The 19,948-nt window shown below is 37.7% G+C and overlaps 1 protein-coding gene across 3 annotated transcripts in view; it reads left to right on the top strand.

Moving 5' to 3' along the window:
- The window catches only part of RABGAP1L (RAB GTPase activating protein 1 like), a 762,391-nt gene that overhangs the window by 17,315 nt on the left and 725,128 nt on the right, over window positions 1–19,948 (top strand). For 2 of the 3 annotated variants that reach the window (XM_027773764.1, XM_027773765.1), the window contains exons 1-4: window positions 1,341–1,547; window positions 4,827–5,001; window positions 17,254–17,411; window positions 19,722–19,832. In XM_027773764.1, the coding sequence (XP_027629565.1) occupies window positions 1,423–1,547; window positions 4,827–5,001; window positions 17,254–17,411; window positions 19,722–19,832 (569 nt within the window). In that variant the 5' untranslated portion in view covers window positions 1,341–1,422. Of the gene's footprint in view, window positions 1–1,336; window positions 1,548–4,826; window positions 5,002–17,253; window positions 17,412–19,721; window positions 19,833–19,948 lie in introns of those variants that run through there. The other variant, XM_006153335.3, reaches the window with a different exon arrangement.

Raw genomic sequence — 19,948 nt, 5'->3', positions numbered from 1 at the left:
ATAAATTATCAACAAATAGCTTTTCTGAGAATTAATTTATTTAATTTTATGTATTCATTTATTTCTTTTAATTTGACCAGAAAGAGACACAGAGAGAAAGAGAGAGAGAGAGAGAGAGAGAGAGAGAGAGCAAGCAAGAGCGAGAGAGAACGCGAGCAAGCCAGCCACCAGGTTCAGGACTCAAACTGTAGTTGGCCATGTGGGTGTGTACAGTGCCTTAACAACCAAGCCACCTGCTGGTCCTCAGCTTTTCATTTTTTTGTTAATTAAATGTACTTTTTTTTTCTTTTCCTGTTCTCCCCCCCTCCCCACTCACCCTGCATGATTCGCCTATCCTTACTTTCTCTGTTATCTACTGTTGTCCTCCTAGCTTCTATACCTCCCAACTTTCAATTTCTGCAATATAGCACAGACATATGTAGTGCAGACAATCAGTATATATTGAGTGGGAAAATACAAAGACCGTCTTTCCTAGTCTGGCTTGTTTTGCTTATCAAGATTAACTTAACTAATTTTACATTTATTTAGTTCTCATTATTTTTAGGCTAATTCACACTGTATTTTGGGTAGTTTTTCCTCATTATTATTATGTATCACTTGAACTTCATCTTTTTCATCTTTTTAAATATTAAGTGAAGACTGTTTTTTTTTTTTCCTTTCCTCCGAAGAAATTAAAGCTAAGTAAGATCGATCATATTTTGAGAGATTTGAAGTATAGTACGTTCAATTCTGGAACTTTGAATAAAGATTTAGGATCAATAATATAAGAAATGAAAATAGACCTACATTTTGTTGGAACTATTTTATTTCTGTTTGGACATTTGGCAAAACTATACTATGGAGTTTTGCATTGACTTTTAAGTGTCCTTTTTTAGATTTCTCTCTTTTTTTTTTCTTTAAATTTCTTTCTTTCTTTTTTTAGAAATTTCTAAACCCAGATCATCTTCTCCAAGTGGACAACCTGAAGAAGATAGTGTCTTATTTAACAAGCTGATCTATTTAGGATGTATGAAGGTTTCTTCCCCACGTAATGAAGTGGAGGCATTAAGGGCAATGGCAACCATGAATCCTTTCCTCCGAAGAAATTAAAGCTAAGTAAGATCGATCATATTTTGAGAGATTTGAAGTATAGTACGTTCAATTCTGGAACTTTGAATAAAGATTTAGGATCAATAATATAAGAAATGAAAATAGACCTACATTTTGTTGGAACTATTTTATTTCTGTTTGGACATTTGGCAAAACTATACTATGGAGTTTTGCATTGACTTTTAAGTGTCCTTTTTTAGATTTCTCTCTTTTTTTTTTCTTTAAATTTCTTTCTTTCTTTTTTTAGAAATTTCTAAACCCAGATCATCTTCTCCAAGTGGACAACCTGAAGAAGATAGTGTCTTATTTAACAAGCTGATCTATTTAGGATGTATGAAGGTTTCTTCCCCACGTAATGAAGTGGAGGCATTAAGGGCAATGGCAACCATGAAGTCTTCCAGTCAGTACCCCTTCCCTGTTACTCTGTATGTGCCAAATGTTGCAGAAGGTTCTGTGAGGTAAGTTACATTTATTTTCCTTAGACATGTAGTAAGTCTTGTGGGTGGTGAGGATGTTCTGTCATAAATCAGGCATAATACTTACTGTGAATTCACTTATACTTTGTGGACATGCACAGTAAGCATTATGTTTAGGCTTAGATTCTGTTCTCTGTTTATAAGTAGCATTTGCAAAGTTATGCTTAGAATATTATAAATGGAAATAAATGGTAAAAATACTTGTAATTTGGATTTTTCCATTTTGAAGAATCATAAAAACCTGCCTTTAGCTTGTGCCATGTAAAAACCTAGAGTGAGCCTTAGGTTTTAAGCTATTTGTATCAGACAGAAAAGAAGAAAAATGGCTTTTTCTGTTATACCTAACTAGGAATAATATATAGTGCCATTTGAAATTTACATTTTTTTAAATGTGTGTCAGATAATGTCATTCCAATACACCGAACCCTTCAGAGGCCTCTAGTCATCCTTGTTATATTTGAAATCCTTGATTTCTAGCCACTGTGCCCTGCTCTCTCCTTCTCTTCTGTCTTACAGGAATTTGAGACCAGCAGATGGCGTAATGGTTAAGTCGCTGGACTCCCATGTAATCAACCATGGTTTAAGTCCTGGACCCAGTGGCTTAAAACTGAAGCCAGGCGCATGTGTGTGTGTGTGTGTGTGTGTGTGTGTGTGTGTGTGTGTGTGTGTGTGTCCTAAATCCTAAGAGGAGAATGGAGGAGAAGGGATTGCAGAGTGCGCCCATCCCCCATGGGGGGTGATTTCTCGCTTTCTGTCTCTGGCAAGCACATGTGCCCTATAGCAAAAATTTCTCTTTTTTTAAAAAAATAGGAAACCAAAAACCAGGAATTTATTTCTTATAGTTCTCGAATCTGGGACTTGCTAGATCAAGTCTTTGGCATATTTGGTGTCTGGAGAGGGCCTGCTCCTTAGTTTTCATGTACCTTTCCTTACAAGGCAGCAGATGTCCTTACATGGTGGAGGGGAATGAAAAATCTCATTGGGTTCATTTTTAGGGTACTAATCCCAGACATGAGGATTTTTTTGTTTGATTTCTCTTCCTTCTTCGCTGCTCCAGAATTATATGCAAGAATATGAGTATGTTTGTTTTCTTGCATTGTTAGTAGCAATAGTTCCCCCTCCTTTGTCCTTTTACCTTCCTCCTCCTTCTTTTCATTCACTGTATTATATTCATACTAGCCTCTTTATTTTTTCTTAGATGCTTATCAGTCATAATTTCTACCTCAGAGCCTTTTAATATTTTTGGCCTAAATAATTTTTCTCTAGTTTTCTACTGGATTAATTTCTAGTTTCACTTTAAATATTTTTATCAAAAGAAGCTTTTCTTGACCACATCTTGTAACTATCCCTCTCTTTCCCCTTAGACTGACTTTTTCTTTTTAGGACAGTTCTTCGAGTTGATACTATTTTTATATTTACTTGGTAATTTTCTATCTCCCTCACTTAGACTGTAAGCTCCCTCGGAGCAGGTTGTTTTTCCCTGCTGTCACTTCAGTGCCTAGAGGAGTACAAATCTGGTCCTCAGGAAAATTTTAGTGAATATTTGCTCAATGAACCTATAAGCAAACCAGGTCTAGGAAATTAGGTCAAATGTGTCCTGAACCTGAAATATTCCCTGAAAGTTGATGTAATCCTTTCTAAAACCCTTTCTGACTTGCCTTATTTTCTAATGTTTAGAATTTAGGAAAGCTTTACCTAAGTTCTGGATACCAGAATACAAATTTACAATATAAATTTACAAAGTTTTGGTAAAAATGCTTGGAGTTTTTTAAACTTTTTTTTTTTTAAGAGGTTTTTGCTATAGGGCGCGTTTGCTCGCCAGACAGAGAGAGACATAGAGACAGATAGCAAGAAATCACCCCCCAGGGGGGATGGTCACGCCGGAATCCCTTTTCCTTCATTCTCCTCTCGGGATCTTGGGCACACACGCACACACGCCTGGCGTGAGTATTAAGCCACCGGGTCCGGGGCGCAAACCGCGGTCGACTACGTGGGAGTCCAGCGACATAGCCATTACGCTAACTGCTGGTTTCCAAAATGCTTGGAGTTTTTTACAAAATATATTGTTTTTATGGTATCTCTTTTTTTAAAGAATTATTTTATTTATCTTTATTTATTTACTTACTTATTTTAATTTGACCAGAGAGAGACAGAGTGAAAGAGGGAGAAAGGGAGAGTGAGAAAGCAAGCTGCCAGGTCCAGGACTTGAACTGCAGTCAGCCATGTGGGAGTCCAGAGCCCTTAACCACCATGCTACCTGCTAGCCCTATGGTATCTCTTAAAGTTGTCAAAATGTCTTTTAATTCTGTTTATAGTTTTAATTTTCCAAACACCTTGAAAAGACATTTTATTTATATTTTTGATTTGCTGCTGTATTATTGGTGGTTCTCCTTTACCCACCACCTCTCAGTTTCTCAGTTTTAGATCTTGAAGGGGTCTTCAATATTTAGATCAATATATGGTTTAGGATTTATATAAGGAAAGTCAGAAAATTATTTGTTTTTAAATCCCACAAACTCTTTTCTGGTCTGGTATTCTATTCTATTGTTGAACTTATCTTTGGAACCATGAGTTAGGGCTTAGATTAACTTACAGGTGCTACTCTGAATAGAAATGAACTTCCTAGAGATGGTCTGTGCTATTCTGTACAAGAGACAGGATTTTAGGGGTGGGTAATAGAAGTGTTTTTTTTTTTTTTTTTTTTTTCATAAGGGCATGTACACTTGCTGGAGAGAGACAGAGAGAGGGAAAGTGAGAAATCACTCAGCCTCCCAGGGATGGGGGTGGGAGTAGCTTGCTGCAGTCTCTTCTCAATTCTCCTCTTGGGATTTTGGGCACAATTTTCAAGCTGTCAGGTCCAGGATTTGAAATGTGGTCAGCCACATAGGAATCCAGCACTTCGGCTCACTCTAGGTTTTTAGACCTTACATGACAAGCTAAAGGTGCCACTTGCTGGTCCTGGTAATGTAGATTTTTACCAGGCAGTGTATACTTAGCTTTGGAGTAAGCAAGTTGGTGCTTGGGAGACACAAGAATGAGGAAATTGTCAAAAGAAGATGAAGAATTTCTATGTGTGTGTGTGTGTGTATGTGTATAAAATTTGCAGGAATATGAAAGATAATTTGTATATTGTATTAGTATTGGTTAATTTAAAATTTTAGAATAATTATGTTTATATATAATATATTGGCAGAGCAAAACCATTTGTTTTTGATCCTTGATAGTTATTATTTTATCTAATTTTTCATTACTGTTCTGCAGAATCATAGACCAATCCAGCAATGTGGAGATAGCATCTTTTCCAATCTATAAGGTGTTATTCTGTGCACGTGGACATGATGGGACCACAGAGAGCAATTGCTTTGCATTTACAGAGAGTTCTCATGGTTCAGAAGAATTTCAGATACATGTTTTCTCCTGTGAAATTAAAGAGGCAGTAAGTATAATACAGTCTGTCAGTTTGCTGCAGAGATAAAGTAGGGTAATCTTTTTTAACTCTAACCTCACTGTCCAAATATTTCATAAATTTGGGGTATGTATTTAAAGACAAAGTTAACATTTGTGATGGCATAGAACTCTCTAGAAAGCTAAGTCTGATCTTTCCATGCCCCATAGACAATGTTTTAGAGCAGTCTCATAGCTTGTCAGGTATAATGGAAAAATACCACTCAATGTGCTATCCTCCCACCCCACTGTGGTAGTAATTGCTTCTGCTCAGGAGGGAGGAAAATGTTTACACCTCTTAATATTTTTTCCCAAGAAGACTGGTCCATGTGATTTAAACAAGTGTCTATAATGATAGCTATTTCTCTGGTGGGCTTGATAGGTGCACACTGCTTTCACTTAGCTTCTACACTAAGATTGTCTCATAGATCTCTGGTTTTCATTAGTGATTATTCGTTATGTGCATTCACTTGGAAGCTGAATTTTGCTCTGGAGAACTGACTTAATTAGAAATACAAATGCTCATATAGAGCAAAGCTATCAATTTGTAATCCTTTGAAGATGTCAATAAGTTGTTCTTAGCAGATATCATCCACTGGTTTGTTCTTAGACTTGACAAAATAATCCCAATTCAAATGGCTAAATTAAACACATGGGGAAATCTCCCTTTTTTTTTTTTTGGAGAGATTTTCACTGTAGGGCGCGTGTGCTCGCCAGACAGACAGAGAGAGACATAGAGACAGAAAGCGAGAAATCACCCCCCAGGGGGGATGGTCACGCCGCAATCCCTTCTCCTCCATTCTCCTCTCGGGATCTTGGGCACGCACGCACACGCGCCCGGCGTGAGTTTTAAGCCACTGGGTCCAGGACACGAACCGCGGTCGACTACTTGGGAGTCCAGCAACATAGCCATTATGCTAACTGCTGGTTCCCGGGAAATCTCCCTTTTTTATATCTATTGAATTCTCCCCAAATTAAAAACAAGTTCTCTTTTTATTATTTCTAGTACTTGTAACCATTTCAAAGGCATTAATAAATGGTGCTGGATGGGCAAGGTCTCAGGTGTGTTTGCTTTTGGAAATATAAATTGTCAGCAGAAATGCTAAAAGCAGCACTTATTTTAGTCTCTGTTTGCCATGAAACATGAATAGCCGTTGTATTAACAGGAATTTTGAGAGTATTTCTGGTTACAAAATGGGTATTCATGGAAATGCAGATTTCTGTGAGTTTGATGCTAAGCATGATGTCAGTTTTTAATGCCTTGGTGATCAGGTTGTTTTATACTAAAATAAACATGCACAGACATACTAATTTCCATTCTAACCATAAAAGTCTCTGTCAGAACTTGTATCTTGTGTGAGAAAGTCAAGTTTTGTGTTTTCTTTTTCTTTTTTAATTTTAGAGAAGTCTAATTATATTTCACCCCAAAACTTACATACCCATGCATGACTTTCTGTTCAAAAAGGTGTGACAGGACAGTAAATGAGTATAAGGGTGCTGCTATTGTGCTTGGCATGTAGTAGCCAGTGCATAAAATATCTGGAAAGAATATGTGTGTGTTTGTGAGTGTTGGGCGGATATTTCTGATCCTTACAAACTCCACTACAGAGGTGGGGAAGCATATGGTAGAGTCCTGGCATTTCATGTTGGCAGTCGTCATTTAACACAGCTGTATGGTTTCTGGATCATTGGAGCTCAACATCAAGGAATGAACTTTGAAGAACTGGAGAACCTGCTGCTAGGAGAGATGGAAAGCTGCAGCAGAGGAAATTGAAAGAGACCTTGGTGCAAGCGTTTTCCATAATTGTGATGGTATGAAATTCTCTTTTTGGGTAATAGCATCCACTTGTTCATAAGTGTAAGAAATGTTATTTGTCAGAGCTTTAACAGTGGGTAAACAGTGGGAAAAATTATGGTAAATTCTTGGCTTCAACCACTGACATTTTGGATATAGTATTAAATAGTGTGAATCATATTTCTAGAGAGCATATTTCATACAGTACAGGTTGTGAGAAAGTGATTTTCATGAATTATTTTTTTAGAATATATTTTTACGTGCCATGCTTTAGGACATTGATAAAGAACATTGTTTGAAGGAGAAATATATGATGCACTGGACTCCCACATGGCCGAACATGGTTCACATTCCAGACCTGAAGACTTGAAACTTACGCTGGGTACCCAAACCTGAGGAAAATGAAGGAGTGGCCATCCCCCTGAGGGGTGATTTCTCGCTGTCTTTGCCTCTCTGGTGAGTGCATGCACCCTGTAACAAAAATCTCTTCAAAAACAAAACAGAAAACCTTATTATGATGCATCACTTTTTATTTTTAGAGAGATTTTTGCTATAGGGTGTATGTGCTCACTGGAGAGACAGAAAGTGAGAAATTCCCCCCCAGGATGGTAGCCACTCTGCAATCCCTTCTTCATTCTCCTGTCGGGATTTGGGGCATACACACACACACACACACACACACACACACACCAGGCGTGAGTTTTATTTTTTTATTTATTTTTTTTTTGAGAGGTTTTTGCTATAGGGCATGTGCGCTTGCCAGACAGAGAGAGACAGAGAGACAGAAAGCGCGAAATCACCCCCCAGGGGGGATGGCCACGCCGCAATCCCTTCTCCTTCATTCTCCTCTTGGGATCTTGAGCACGCAAGCACACGCGCCCAGTGTGAGTTTAAGCCTCCAGGTCCGGGACTTGAACTGCGATGGACTATGTGGGAGTCCAGTGATATAACTATTATGCCATCTGGTGGTCCCCATCAGGTGTGAGTTTTAAGCCGCTGGATCCAGAACTCAAACCAGGTTGTCTATGTGGGAGTCTAGTGACATAACTATTATGCCATCTGGTGGTCTCTGATCCATCATTTCTTAATGAAAGGTAATCCATTATAAATACAGAGTTTATGCCGGGCACTATACTAAGCATTTATTTGTTACTCTTTTTGAAATTTTTTTTAAAGAGGTTTTTGCCTTAAGGTACGTGTGCTCACCGGAGAGAGAGACAGTGAGAGCGAATGTCAGAAATCATCCAGGGGAAATGGCCATACTGGAATCCCTTCTCCATTCTCCTCCTGGGATCTTGGGCATGCATGCATGTGTGCCTTGCATGATTTTCAATCCAGTGGGTCTGGGACTTGAACTGTGGTCAGCCATGTTGGAGTAGAATGATGTGACTGCTATGCCATCTGGTGGCCCTACATTTATTCGTTCCTCTTAGTATCCTGTGACATTGATAGCATTTAGTTAGCTAAGTGAGTTTATATTTCTCTTGGCCTGGAACAGGCTTACTTTATGCAGTCTTACTTGAATACTCTTCTTTGTATCACCAAATGTAATCTGGTTTGGATGATAAATTGTGTAGTTATCCTTAGGCTATCTAACTAAGACTCAGAGAATGGATAATAGAGCTGGGTTTCAAATCGAAGTCCTTGACCTGAAAAGCCATATAGTTTTTAGTGTCAACTTTCCTATTGCTTAAACATTATATATTTTTAAAAAAAGGGTAGATGTTTGTCTTTCAATTATTTATAAAGGAATTTAGCAGACACGTGGTTTACATTCTAGCTATCTTTGTATTGTATCTGATCCTTTTGTAGAAACTGTCCAGCATTTTCTTTTCTCCCTTAAAGAAATAATTATGCTTTAAATTAATCTGAGGTCTTTTAAGTCACATTTACTAGTTGTCTGGCTTCCTGAAGTTTCTTGTTCTGTGGTAGGGAGACAACTTTAGTTCTTAGTATTTGGATCTCTCTTGATTGGCACAAGCAGTTGGCACAGATAGCTTAGGAACCAGGGACAGCCATTCTAGTCACTTAGGTATATAATGTGCTGTAATGTCATTAATTTACTTGTTTTTTATTTTTTTGCAGAGTCCCTGGATCTGAAGAGGTTTGTCAGTTAAAGATAAGAAGTGGCCTTCTCAAGCAGGATTAGCAGCATGACTATTACCAACTGTCACTGGGATGCTCTTACTTCACTGTAAAACCCCTCCAATTGTGGTGGAAGGGAAGACCAGTAAGGATAGTGGCTGTCTTAGATAACAGTGACATAGGATTGGGGCTCCCATACAAAAGTTAGGATACATTTGAATTGTTACCCTGGATGTTCTTCTGCAGGACCCTGCCAGAGTGGATCTAGATAGTTTATGACAGAAAGAGTTGGGCAATCCAGCCAGAAGTATCTTGATGTCAGATTTTTATAGGGAAAAATGATGTGATAGGTTTCTGCTAAAGAATTTTAGAGAAAGCAAGCAATCAGGGAACAGTGAAAATGCCAAGAAAGCACCTATTCTTGTTGTATCTGTATGACTGTATTATACAAAACTTAAAAAAAAAATCACTATATTTTATAGAAAGATTTTTTGCTCTAGGGTGTATGTACTTGCCAGAGACACAGAGAGATAGAAAGTGAGAAATCAACCCTTGGGAGGATGGCCACACCACAATTCCTTCTCCTCTATTCTCCTCTTGGGATTTTGGGTAGCATGCACATGTGCTGGCATAAATTTGAAGCTACTGGGTTCAGGATGCCAACCATGGTCAGCTGTGTGGGAGTATAGCAATGTAACCATTACACCTTCTGCTGGTCCAGTTATTTTTTTAATTTGACCAGAGAGTGGGAAAGTGAGAAGGCAAACCACCAGGTCCGGGACTCATACCGCGGTTGGCCATGTGGGAGTCCAGTGCCTTAATCAGCATGCTACCTGCTGGCCCCTGTATACAACTTTTGAAAGATACTTTTGTGTGACTCTCTTTGAGATTTACTTTCTTTCTTTTCTTTAAATTATTTTATTTTATTTATTTATTTTAATTTGACCAGAGAGGGACATAGTGAAAGAGTTGGAGAGAGGAAAAGTGAGAAAGCAAATCTCCAGGTTCGGGACTTGAGTCATAGTCAGCCATATGGGAGTTCCGCACTCGTAACCACCATGCCACCTACCAGCCCCTTAAGATTTTATTTCTACAGACCAGTGTAACAGTTTTATTTAAAGCACATTTTGATAATTTTTTTTGTATATATATATATATATATATATACACACACACACACACACACACACACACTTTTAGTAGAGATTTTTACTGTAGGGTGTGTGTGCTCACCAAAGAGACAGACAGACGGAAAGCAAGAAATCACCCCCTGGGTGATGTATGGCCACACCATAATCCCTTTTCCTCCATTCTCCTCTCAGGATTTTGGGCACACATGCACATGCACCCAGTGTAAGTTTTAAGCCACTGGGTCTGGGACTTAAACTGTGGTCAACTATGTGGGAGTCTAGTGATGTAACCATTCTGCCATCTTCTGGTCCCTTTTTGTATGTTTTAATGTGCTTATCAATACTGGCAACTCTCCGTTTTATAATTTAGGAGCACAATTTTTATCATTTGAGGCATTCAGAGATACTTATTTATTTTTTAAATGTGTGGATGTTACAGAATATCTATTTTTTTAAAAAATTTTATTTATTTATTTGAATTTTAGGCCAGAGAGGGGCAGAGTGAGAGAGAGTGAGATAAAGGAAAAGTGAGAAAGCAAGCTGTTAGTTCAAGGATTTGAACCATGGTCGGCCATGTGGGAGTCCAGCGCCCTTAACCACCACGCCACCTGCTGGTCCCTGAGGCATTCAGATATATTTCATTATAAATAACAAGAGTGTCATTGGGAAGATCTTTATTCTGAACTTTTATTCCTTGTGGCATTGCTAATACTGCTAGTATATAAATAAAACCTTAATCTTTGCATGAGAAAATATTATTTACAAACAGGTATTTATCTTATAATTCAGGATTTCTCTTGTGCTTTCTTTATATGATTTTTAAAACTTTGAAAAGTTTCTTGGATAATATGCTTATTAATTTTTTACCTTCTGTAGGGTGTATGCACTTGAAGGAGAGACAGAAAGAGGGAGAAGTCACCCTCCAGTTAGGTGTTTTCACACCACAATCCCTTGTCTTTCATTTACTCTATCCTGTTTTGATTTTGGGCATACACACACATGCCAGGGATGTTTTTCAAGCACCTGGGGCCAGGATTTAAACCGTGCTCAGCCATGTGGGATCTGACTCTCTTTAGGGATCAGGGCCAGCCATATGCCTTTTTATTTTTTATTTTTATTTTTTTTTTGCTATAGGATACGCACATTTTCTGAAGAGATAGATAGCAAGCAATAACCTCCCATGAGAGATGACCACATTGCAATTCTTTCTCCAGTCTCCTCTGTCAGGATCTTGGGCACGCACACACATGCACCTGGTGTGAGTTTCAAGCCTCTGGTCTGGGACTCAAACTGTGGTCAGCCGTGTGGGAGTCCAATGATGTAGCTATTATGCCCTCTGCTGGTCCCAGCCATATGCTTCTCATGTATTTGAGCAAGTTGTTTCTGAAAAAAAAAAAAAAAAATTCTTTTTGGTAGAGAGATTTTTTTGGTTATAGGATACATGTGCTTGCCAGAGCCACAGAGAGAGACAGAGATAGTGAAAGTGAGAAATCACCCCCTGGGGGGATGGCTATGCCTCGGTCCCATCTCTTCCATTCTTCTCTTAGGATTTTGGTCATGCACGCATAGGTACCTGGCAAGTACCTGGCGAGTTTCAAGCTGCTGGGTCTGGAGCTCGAACTGTGGTTAGCCATGTGGGAGTCCAGCACCTTAACCACTATGCCACCTGTTGGCCCTTGTTTCTAAAATTTTAGCATATACTTTTCAGGTAGGATGCCTTTCATAGAATGACTTTTTTACATTTATTTCTTGCATGAATAGTTTCTTGATATGTGATGTTTCCAGAAGAGTAGATTATCTCATACCAATGTTAATGTGAACGCTTTATCTTGGAAACACTAGCTATGACATTTATTTTAACTAAATATCTTTGTTGTTTAATAGCATTGTTCTCACTTTTAACATGTAATACATATTTGAGAATTTGGAAAATACTGAAATAAGAAAATAAAAGGTCTTCAAAATTCAGTTAAGATTTGTTGTATATTCATTCCAATTATTTACATATACTCTCTTCTCCATTTCTTCAAAAACAGCAACAAGCCTAGACAGATACACACTTCTTAGTACTTTTTGTAGGTACTGCTTTGTGGGAGAAAGTTTGTACTGTGTTATTCGTCAATAAACTTTTGCCTTTTACAAACAAAATGCTTGTTCTAGATTATTTCTGTGTGTATGTGTATTAATAGTGTGACATGTGTTAAAGTGTTTGACATGGTTTATGTTTTAATTTCCTTTTTATGGTTACCCAATTTTTTTTTTTTTTTATTCACTATTGTGTGTGTGTATGTGTGAGAGAGAGAGAAAGAGAAAGAGAGATGAGCACCCTCTGTAGGGTCTGGTCACATCACAATCTCCACACCACGATTTCCTTCCTTAAGTCTATTGGATCCTTGGCACTCATAGGTGTGCCCAGCGTGTTTCAGGCTGATTGGGCCAGGGATTTGAATTGTGCTTGCCATGTGGAATCTGATTTTTCTTTTCCCCTTTATTTTCTTTTTCTGGTATAGGGTATGTGTTCTTGTTGGAGAAACAGACAGAAATAACCCCCCAGGAGGATGGCCACGCTACGGTCCTTTCTCCTCCTCCATTCTTTTCTTGGGATTTAGTGCACACATGCACACGTACCTGGTGTGAGTTTTAAGCTGCCAGGTCTGTGACTTGAACCATGGTCAACCATGTGGGAGTCCAGTGACATAACCATTATGCCATCTGCTGGTCCTTTAAGCAGAGCTTTTACTGCTTTGCCATGGAGCTAGCCTGGTTACCCAGTTTGTTCCAAGAACTATAAATATTGAGAATATTTTTTAAAAAGTTTATAATCTTTAGATCACCATTTCAAGTTACTCATAGACTCTAGAATTCACAAATGATTTTAACCTTTTTGGTGGAAATAGCAAATGGCAAGACTTGGTCAGTATTAAATGTAGTGTGATTGCTGTTAATTAAATTATTATTATCTTTTGCCATGTGGAATTTGATTTTTCTTTTCCCTTTTTTTTTCGAATTTTTTTGTTTTTGTTTTAGTTTTAGTTTTTGTTTTTGTTATAGGGTATGTGTTCTTGTTGGAGAGACAGACAGAAATAACCCCCCAGGGGTATGGCCACACTACAGTACTTTCTCCTCCTTAATAATTAAGTTATTATTATCTTTTTTCTCTAAAAGAGAAAAAGGTAAAGTCTGATTTTTATTTGTTTGTTTGTTTGTTCCATCATCTTTACTGCTCTGGCTCAGACCTCTTATACTAAACGTTTTTTTTTTTTTTTTTTTTTAAAAGTTTTTTTTCAAAGGGCTCATAGCCCCCCACAAAGAGAGAAAGAAAGCAAGAAATCACTCCCCAGGGGGGATGGCCACACCACAGTCCCTTCTCCATTTTCCTCTTGGGATTTTGGGCACACACGCACATGCACCCGGCGTGAGTTTTAAGCCACCGGGTCCGGGACACGAACCACAGTCGACTACATGGGGGTCTAGCGACATAGCCATTACGCTAACTGCTGGTCCCTATACTAAACCTTTTCTAAGAAGAAATTTTTGAAACCTTGCCATGTACTTTAGAATTTGCCAAGTTTTTTTGGATGTTTTTGGTGTGGTGTTCTGATGTGGTAAACTTGCTTGTGTCTCTGACACAAAGACAAAGAGAAGGAGAGATAGGAAATGGGAATAACACATATTGAGATTTGACTCTAAATTTTGTTACAGGTAGTCTTCCCATTTTCACATGTAATACTTTGTTAAAAATATACTGACGTCGGAGCCAACAAGTGGCATAGTGGTTAAGGTGCTAGACTCTCACGTGATTGACTGAAGTTTGAGTCCCAGACCCGGCGTCTTGAAAACACACCAGGCATCTGTGCATGTGTACCCAAAATCCCGCGGCGAGCATGGAGGAGAAGGGATTGTGGCATGGTCATCCCCTTTGAGGGGTGATGTCTCACTTTCTGTCTCTCTGGCAAACACATGTGCCCTATTGCAAAAATCTCTCTTTAAAAAAAAAAATAAATAAAATAAAAAGACCAGCAGGTGGAGTAATAATTACATCGCTGGACTCCCACATGGCTGATTGCAGTTTGAATCCCAGACCTAGTGACTTGAAAATCACGTCAGGTGCATGTGCATATGTACCCAAGATCCCGGGAGGAAAATGGAGGAGAAGGAATTGTATCTGTCCCTCTGCCTGGCGAGCACACATGCCCTAAGGCAGAAACCTCATATATATATATATATATGTGTGTGTGTATATATATATATATATATATATACACACACATATACACACACACACACATATATATATACACACACACACACACACATATATACACACACGTATATACACACATTGAAGTTGAATATATAAAAAGTAAGCAATAGACTTCACATTTTATTTGGGGGTAGAATTTGGGAGCACTCAAAAGTAGTTTAAAGTTTTTATTTATACTTTACCTTTTATTTATACTTTAGGTATAATCGTCATTGGCCTGTTTCTAACATATTCATTGATTCTGTTTTCCTCCGTAACACTTTAGGCTAAGGCGATTATCTAGCTTAGGTTAAACATTTCTGTTTCTGCTTACCTAATGATTTCCTCTCGCCTACTTCATACACATTCAGTTTACATTTGCTGGAATGTAAGCTCCATGTTCTCTATTGTATCCCTAGCACTTAGAATAGTACTTAACACAGAAAGTGTTCAAAAAAATTTGTTGAATGAATGTAAACTTATCGTTTTCTTAATTGTGTAAGATGTAAAGCCTATGGTTATTATTAAATCAATTCTTTGCTGCCTTTTTAAAAAAAGAATTCTTTTATTTAACTTTATTTATTTTAATTTGACCAGAGAGGGACAGAGTGAGAGAAAGTGAGAAAGCAAGTTGTCAGGTCCAGGACTCAAAATATGTTCCACTGTGTGGGAGTTCAGTGTTCTTAACTACCATTCTACCTGCCAGCCTCACTGCTTTTATTTTTATTATATATATATAAAATATAATTATATAATATAATTTGGTGGAAATAGCAAATGGTAAGACTCGGTCAGTATTAAATGTAGTGTGATTGCTGTTATTAAGTTGTTATTATCTTCTTTCTCCAAAAGAGAAAAAGATAAAGTCTGATTTTGTTTGTTTGTTTCCATCATTCTTTACTGTTCCGGCTCAGTCCCCTATATTAAACATTTAAAAAATGTTATAACTGTTGTGATACACATCCAGTGCTATGGCAGAAGTTGAACTTTAGGCTGACAGGCAGCATTCCTATGTAGCTGTTGAAAGTGTTATTATGTTAACAGACAGTTGGCACTCTGCATCTATGTCAAACCTGGTGGGTATGGAGGATTGATTGTGCTGCCCTATTTAACATAAGGGACTTGAGCATCCATGGATTTTGGTATTCACAAGGTGTCATAGAACCTGTCCCCTGTGGATACTGAGGGGTGATGGTATATAAATTTTCCAAGCGTGATTCTCATCTTTGTGGGGGTATCTCCTTAAAAAGCCTTCAACTCAGAATTCTAGTCTTAGCTTAGTTACTTAGCTTTTGGGGAAAGTTTTTGACACCTCCCCCTCAGCCCCCCCCCCTCACCTTTGTTTGTAAAGTGTTGCAAAAACCTGTTAGACTTGTTCTACAAGGTTGTTTTGAAGGATCAAATGAAGTAATGTATATAGATGGACTTTATTAAATGAAAAGCTACATAGATGTAAAGATTCATGTAAAGATGATTGACAGCAGTAAAGTCTATTAACAGAGTGATAACTTATTTGTATCTGGCACAGAAGAGACTGTATTGAGAAAAATTACTAAAATAATCAGATATTGTTTACTGCATAGGATAAATATTTCCTGACAAATGATAAGCATGCTGTATCTAAATAATACCCAAGCATAACTTGCTACAGAGGCAGTTTCTTCAGTGGAGAATGTTTTCAAAGAAAATTTTCTGTGAAATATGAAATAATCTCCTCTGATACTGACATCGTGAGCTGTGTTTTTTTTTTTTTTTTCTTTCTTTTTGAGAGTTTTGCTATAGGGTGCTTGTGCTCACTGGAGGGACAGAAACTGAGAGACAGAAAATGAGGAATCACAGAGGAATCACCCTCTGTGCAATGGCCACACCACAATCCCTTCTCCTGCATTTTCCCCTCAGGATTTTTGGTATGCATGCACATGCGCCTAGTGTGAGTTTTAAGTTACTGGGTCTGTGGCTTGAACTGCGGTCGACTACATGGGAGTTTAGCAACGCAACCATTATGTTGGTTATGTAATGTTCCTATCATTGTTAGTTTCTTGCCAGGTATCTATCTGGTGTATTTTTGAGAGATTCTGTATCATAGTTAAAAGACATCAGTTGGGGTAAGTGGTGTGGTAGTTAAGGCGTTGGACTCCTACACGTCACCTGCAGTTCTAGTCCCGAACCTGGCAGCTTAAAACTCAACCTGAGCATGTGTGCATGAGTACCCAAAATTCCAGGAGGGAATTGGAGGAGAAAGGATTCAGCATGGCCATCTCCCCTGGGGGGTGACCTCTTTCTTTCTCTTTTTTCTGTCTCTTTGCCGACTGTATACGCCCTATCGTAAAAATCTCTAACTCAAAAATATGTGAATAAATAAAGATAAAAACTTATCATCTCTCCTGGGTGTTCTTCATCCTCCTGGCTTTCTTCATTTTTAGGATGCTCTGATCCTAGTTGCAGCTTCTGAGTCTGAGTTCTCTTCTGGTCCTTAGTGTTTATACCATTGGTGTTTATTGTTGAATTTTTCTCTGTGTGGGTTTGAAAACATACCTCATATTTGAACATATACCTATACATATATATTTGAACATATACCTATACATATATACATATTTGAAAACATACCTCATATGTTTGTGTGAAGTTATGTTCTATTTTTAATTTCATAAATTAAAAATTCTCTGAAATGAATTTCTGTTTGAAGGCCAGTTTTAGCAATATGGGCCTTCCTAAAATTCACACGAACAACTGGGATAGTAATTTCAAGTTAGGATGGTCTGCATTTACTTCATACATATGTTTACCTACCCCTCTTTAATGTATAAACAGTGAAAATTTTGTCATGCAGTATCTCAACAGTTGATAGAGGTTTAGACTACATATATTTTTTTAATCTGCTACAGGAAATCATAGTTACGTAAGGTTATAGATTCAAGACAGGAGAGAAGCATATCAGCATGTAGATAAAACCTCTGCCTAATGGTACTTCCATTTTTATTTTTTTAGGTAAGCAGAATTTTATATAGTTTCTGTACAGCATTCAAACGTTCTTCCAGACAAGTGTCTGATGTTAAAGATTCGATTATTCCTACCCCTGACAGTGATGTATTTACCTTCAGTGTCTCCTTGGAGGTAAAAGAAGATGATGGAAAAGGCAACTTTAGGTAAGATTATTTGGAAAGAATAAAATTTAGCACTGTGCCTGAAATACAATATTGGCTAATATAAAACTTTAAGAAACTCTACAGTGTGGGCATAAAGCCTTAAACATAAAGAAATATTTGCCTACTGACTAAATGTATTTTACTGTGAACAACTATATGTAGTGGTTTTCATGCTTTTCAGGTACTTAAATGCTTTACTCAATGATTTAAAAAAAAGACCTTTTGCAGAAAATTTAGTAAATAAAAGAATAAATGATAATCTTATCAGCCACACTCACTCTTTTTTTGGTTTTGGCTAGAGGGCATGTGTGCTCACCAGAAAGAAGGAGAGAAGAAAGCATCCCTTGTGGAGAATCTTTATGTCAGGATCCCATTTTTTCCTTTTTCTTTTTCTTTTGAGAGGGTTTTGCTATAGGGTGCATGCACTCACCAGAAAGACAGAGAGAGACAGAGAGACAAAAAGTGAGAAATCAGCTTCTTGGGGGATGACCATGCCACAATCCCTTCTCCTCCATTCTTCTCTTGGGATCTTGGTCATGCTCACACATGCGCCTGGCGTGAGTTTAAGCCACTGGGTCTGGGACTTGAACTGTGGTTGACTACATGGGAGTCCAGTGATGTAGATATTAATGTCATCTGCTGGTCCCCATGATCCCATTTCTTATGTCTCTCCTTTCCATATTTTGGGCATGCATGCACATACACCTGGTATGTTTCTCAAGTTGCCTGGTCTGGGACTTGAATTTTAGAGTCAGCTATATGGGATCCAGCTACCTCAATCTCAGGGCATGGACCTGACCTGACCATCATTTTAACTTTTGGTTTATTCTGTTTATTTCTAGGGGAATTTTTGCACATTTGTGTATATAATTTTTTTCTCTTTATAAGGATTATTTCATTAAAATATTCTTAACATCTTTTTTTTTTTGAGTGATTTTTGCTGTAGGGCACGTATGTTCACCAGAGAGAGAGAGAGAGAGAGAGAGAAAGAGAAAGAGAGAGAGAGACAGAAAGTGAGACATCATCCCCCATTGGCAGGTGGTAGTTACACCACAATACCTTCCCCTCCATTCTCCTCTCAGGATTTTGGGCATACATGTACATGTACATGTACCCAGCGTGAATTTCAAGCCACTGGGTTCGGGACCTGAATTGGGTCAACCATGTGCAAGTCCAGCACCCCAGCCACTATACCACCTGCTGGCTCCTTTAAATAATTTTTTATGGTTACCAATAGTATGTTACATAATTTGGCCATCATTTAATTAGCCATTTTTTTCTGTTATACATTTAGAATGTTTTTCTACAGCTCAGATATGGGAAGTTAATAAATAGTTTGTCCTTTTTAATGATTACCTGTTGCCTTAACCGTGTCTTTAATTCTAATAAAAATTTCTAGGTAGGTATTTTATAGTTATAGAAATTGACTCTTAGGTTACATAAGTTGCTCAGCCTATCTTTTTCTTTATGGATAAGACAAATTGTATTTTAGAAATTGTTTTAATGAATTAAATAGTAAGAATAGTCAGTCTTGCATAGGCTAGAATTTGAGCTTACCCCTCATCTCTTTGTTCATCTTTTATTCATATTTGCTGAGTTATAGCATAGTCATCTCAAATTATAGGTGTCTAAAAGTAAACTCTTATCCTCACTTTTGCCTCATATTTCACTGTGGTATAAGTACTCACGACTGCCAAACCATCTAAACCAGAAATGTGACAGTCTTAGAAAAAAATTAAATAAACCATATTTTTTAATTTGTTAAATTTAAATGCTGAAATTTAAAATTAAGTCATTTTTAAGATCTTGGTTTTAATGTTGGATAAGAGATAGATAAATGGTTCTTATAAATCTAACTTAACAATTATTATTATTTAGAGATTTTTTGCTATAGGCTCGTGTGCTCACCAGAGAGACAGAGAGAGACAGAAAGCAAGAAATCACCCTCCAGGGTAATGGCCACACCACAATCTCTTCCTCTATTCCCCTCTCGGGATTTTGGGAAAACACATGCATGTGTGCCTGGCATGAGTTTCAAGGTGCTGGGTCCAGGACTCTAACCATGTGGGAATTCAGCGCCTTATCCACTGTGCCACCAGCTGGCCCCTAATTTAACAGTCATTAACAGTTCCGTTTTGCTGACTATATAATTTATAGTTATCTGTGGCAAGGTGAGAGTTTAGTACATTTTAAGGTAAGAGTGTTGTTGCTTAAATACTTAGTTGTCTTGTTCTAGCCTTGGAATAGCTTATCCTATCATTTTTATTGTATTATTATATTGATAATTCCTGTTCTTTTTGACTGTTTCAGTCCTGTGCCTAAGGATAGAGATAAATTTTATTTCAAGTTAAAGCAAGGAGTGGAGAAGAAGGTTGTGATTACAGTGCAGCAACTTTCTAACAAAGAATTAGCTATTGAAAGGTAAGCATGCTCCTAAATGCTATCAGAAACTTTTATTGTCATTATTACTGTGTTTCAGTATATTATAGAATCTCAGCTCTATTCCTCATGGCTTTTCCTCATATGTCAGTTTCTCC

Source organism: Tupaia chinensis, unplaced genomic scaffold (genome assembly GCF_000334495.1).
Source record: "Tupaia chinensis unplaced genomic scaffold, TupChi_1.0 Scaffold000369_1, whole genome shotgun sequence".
Classification (NCBI taxonomy): Eukaryota; Metazoa; Chordata; class Mammalia; order Scandentia; family Tupaiidae; genus Tupaia; species Tupaia belangeri.
Note: the sequence above shows the minus strand (reverse complement) of the source record. Positions and strands in the feature narration are given on the sequence as shown.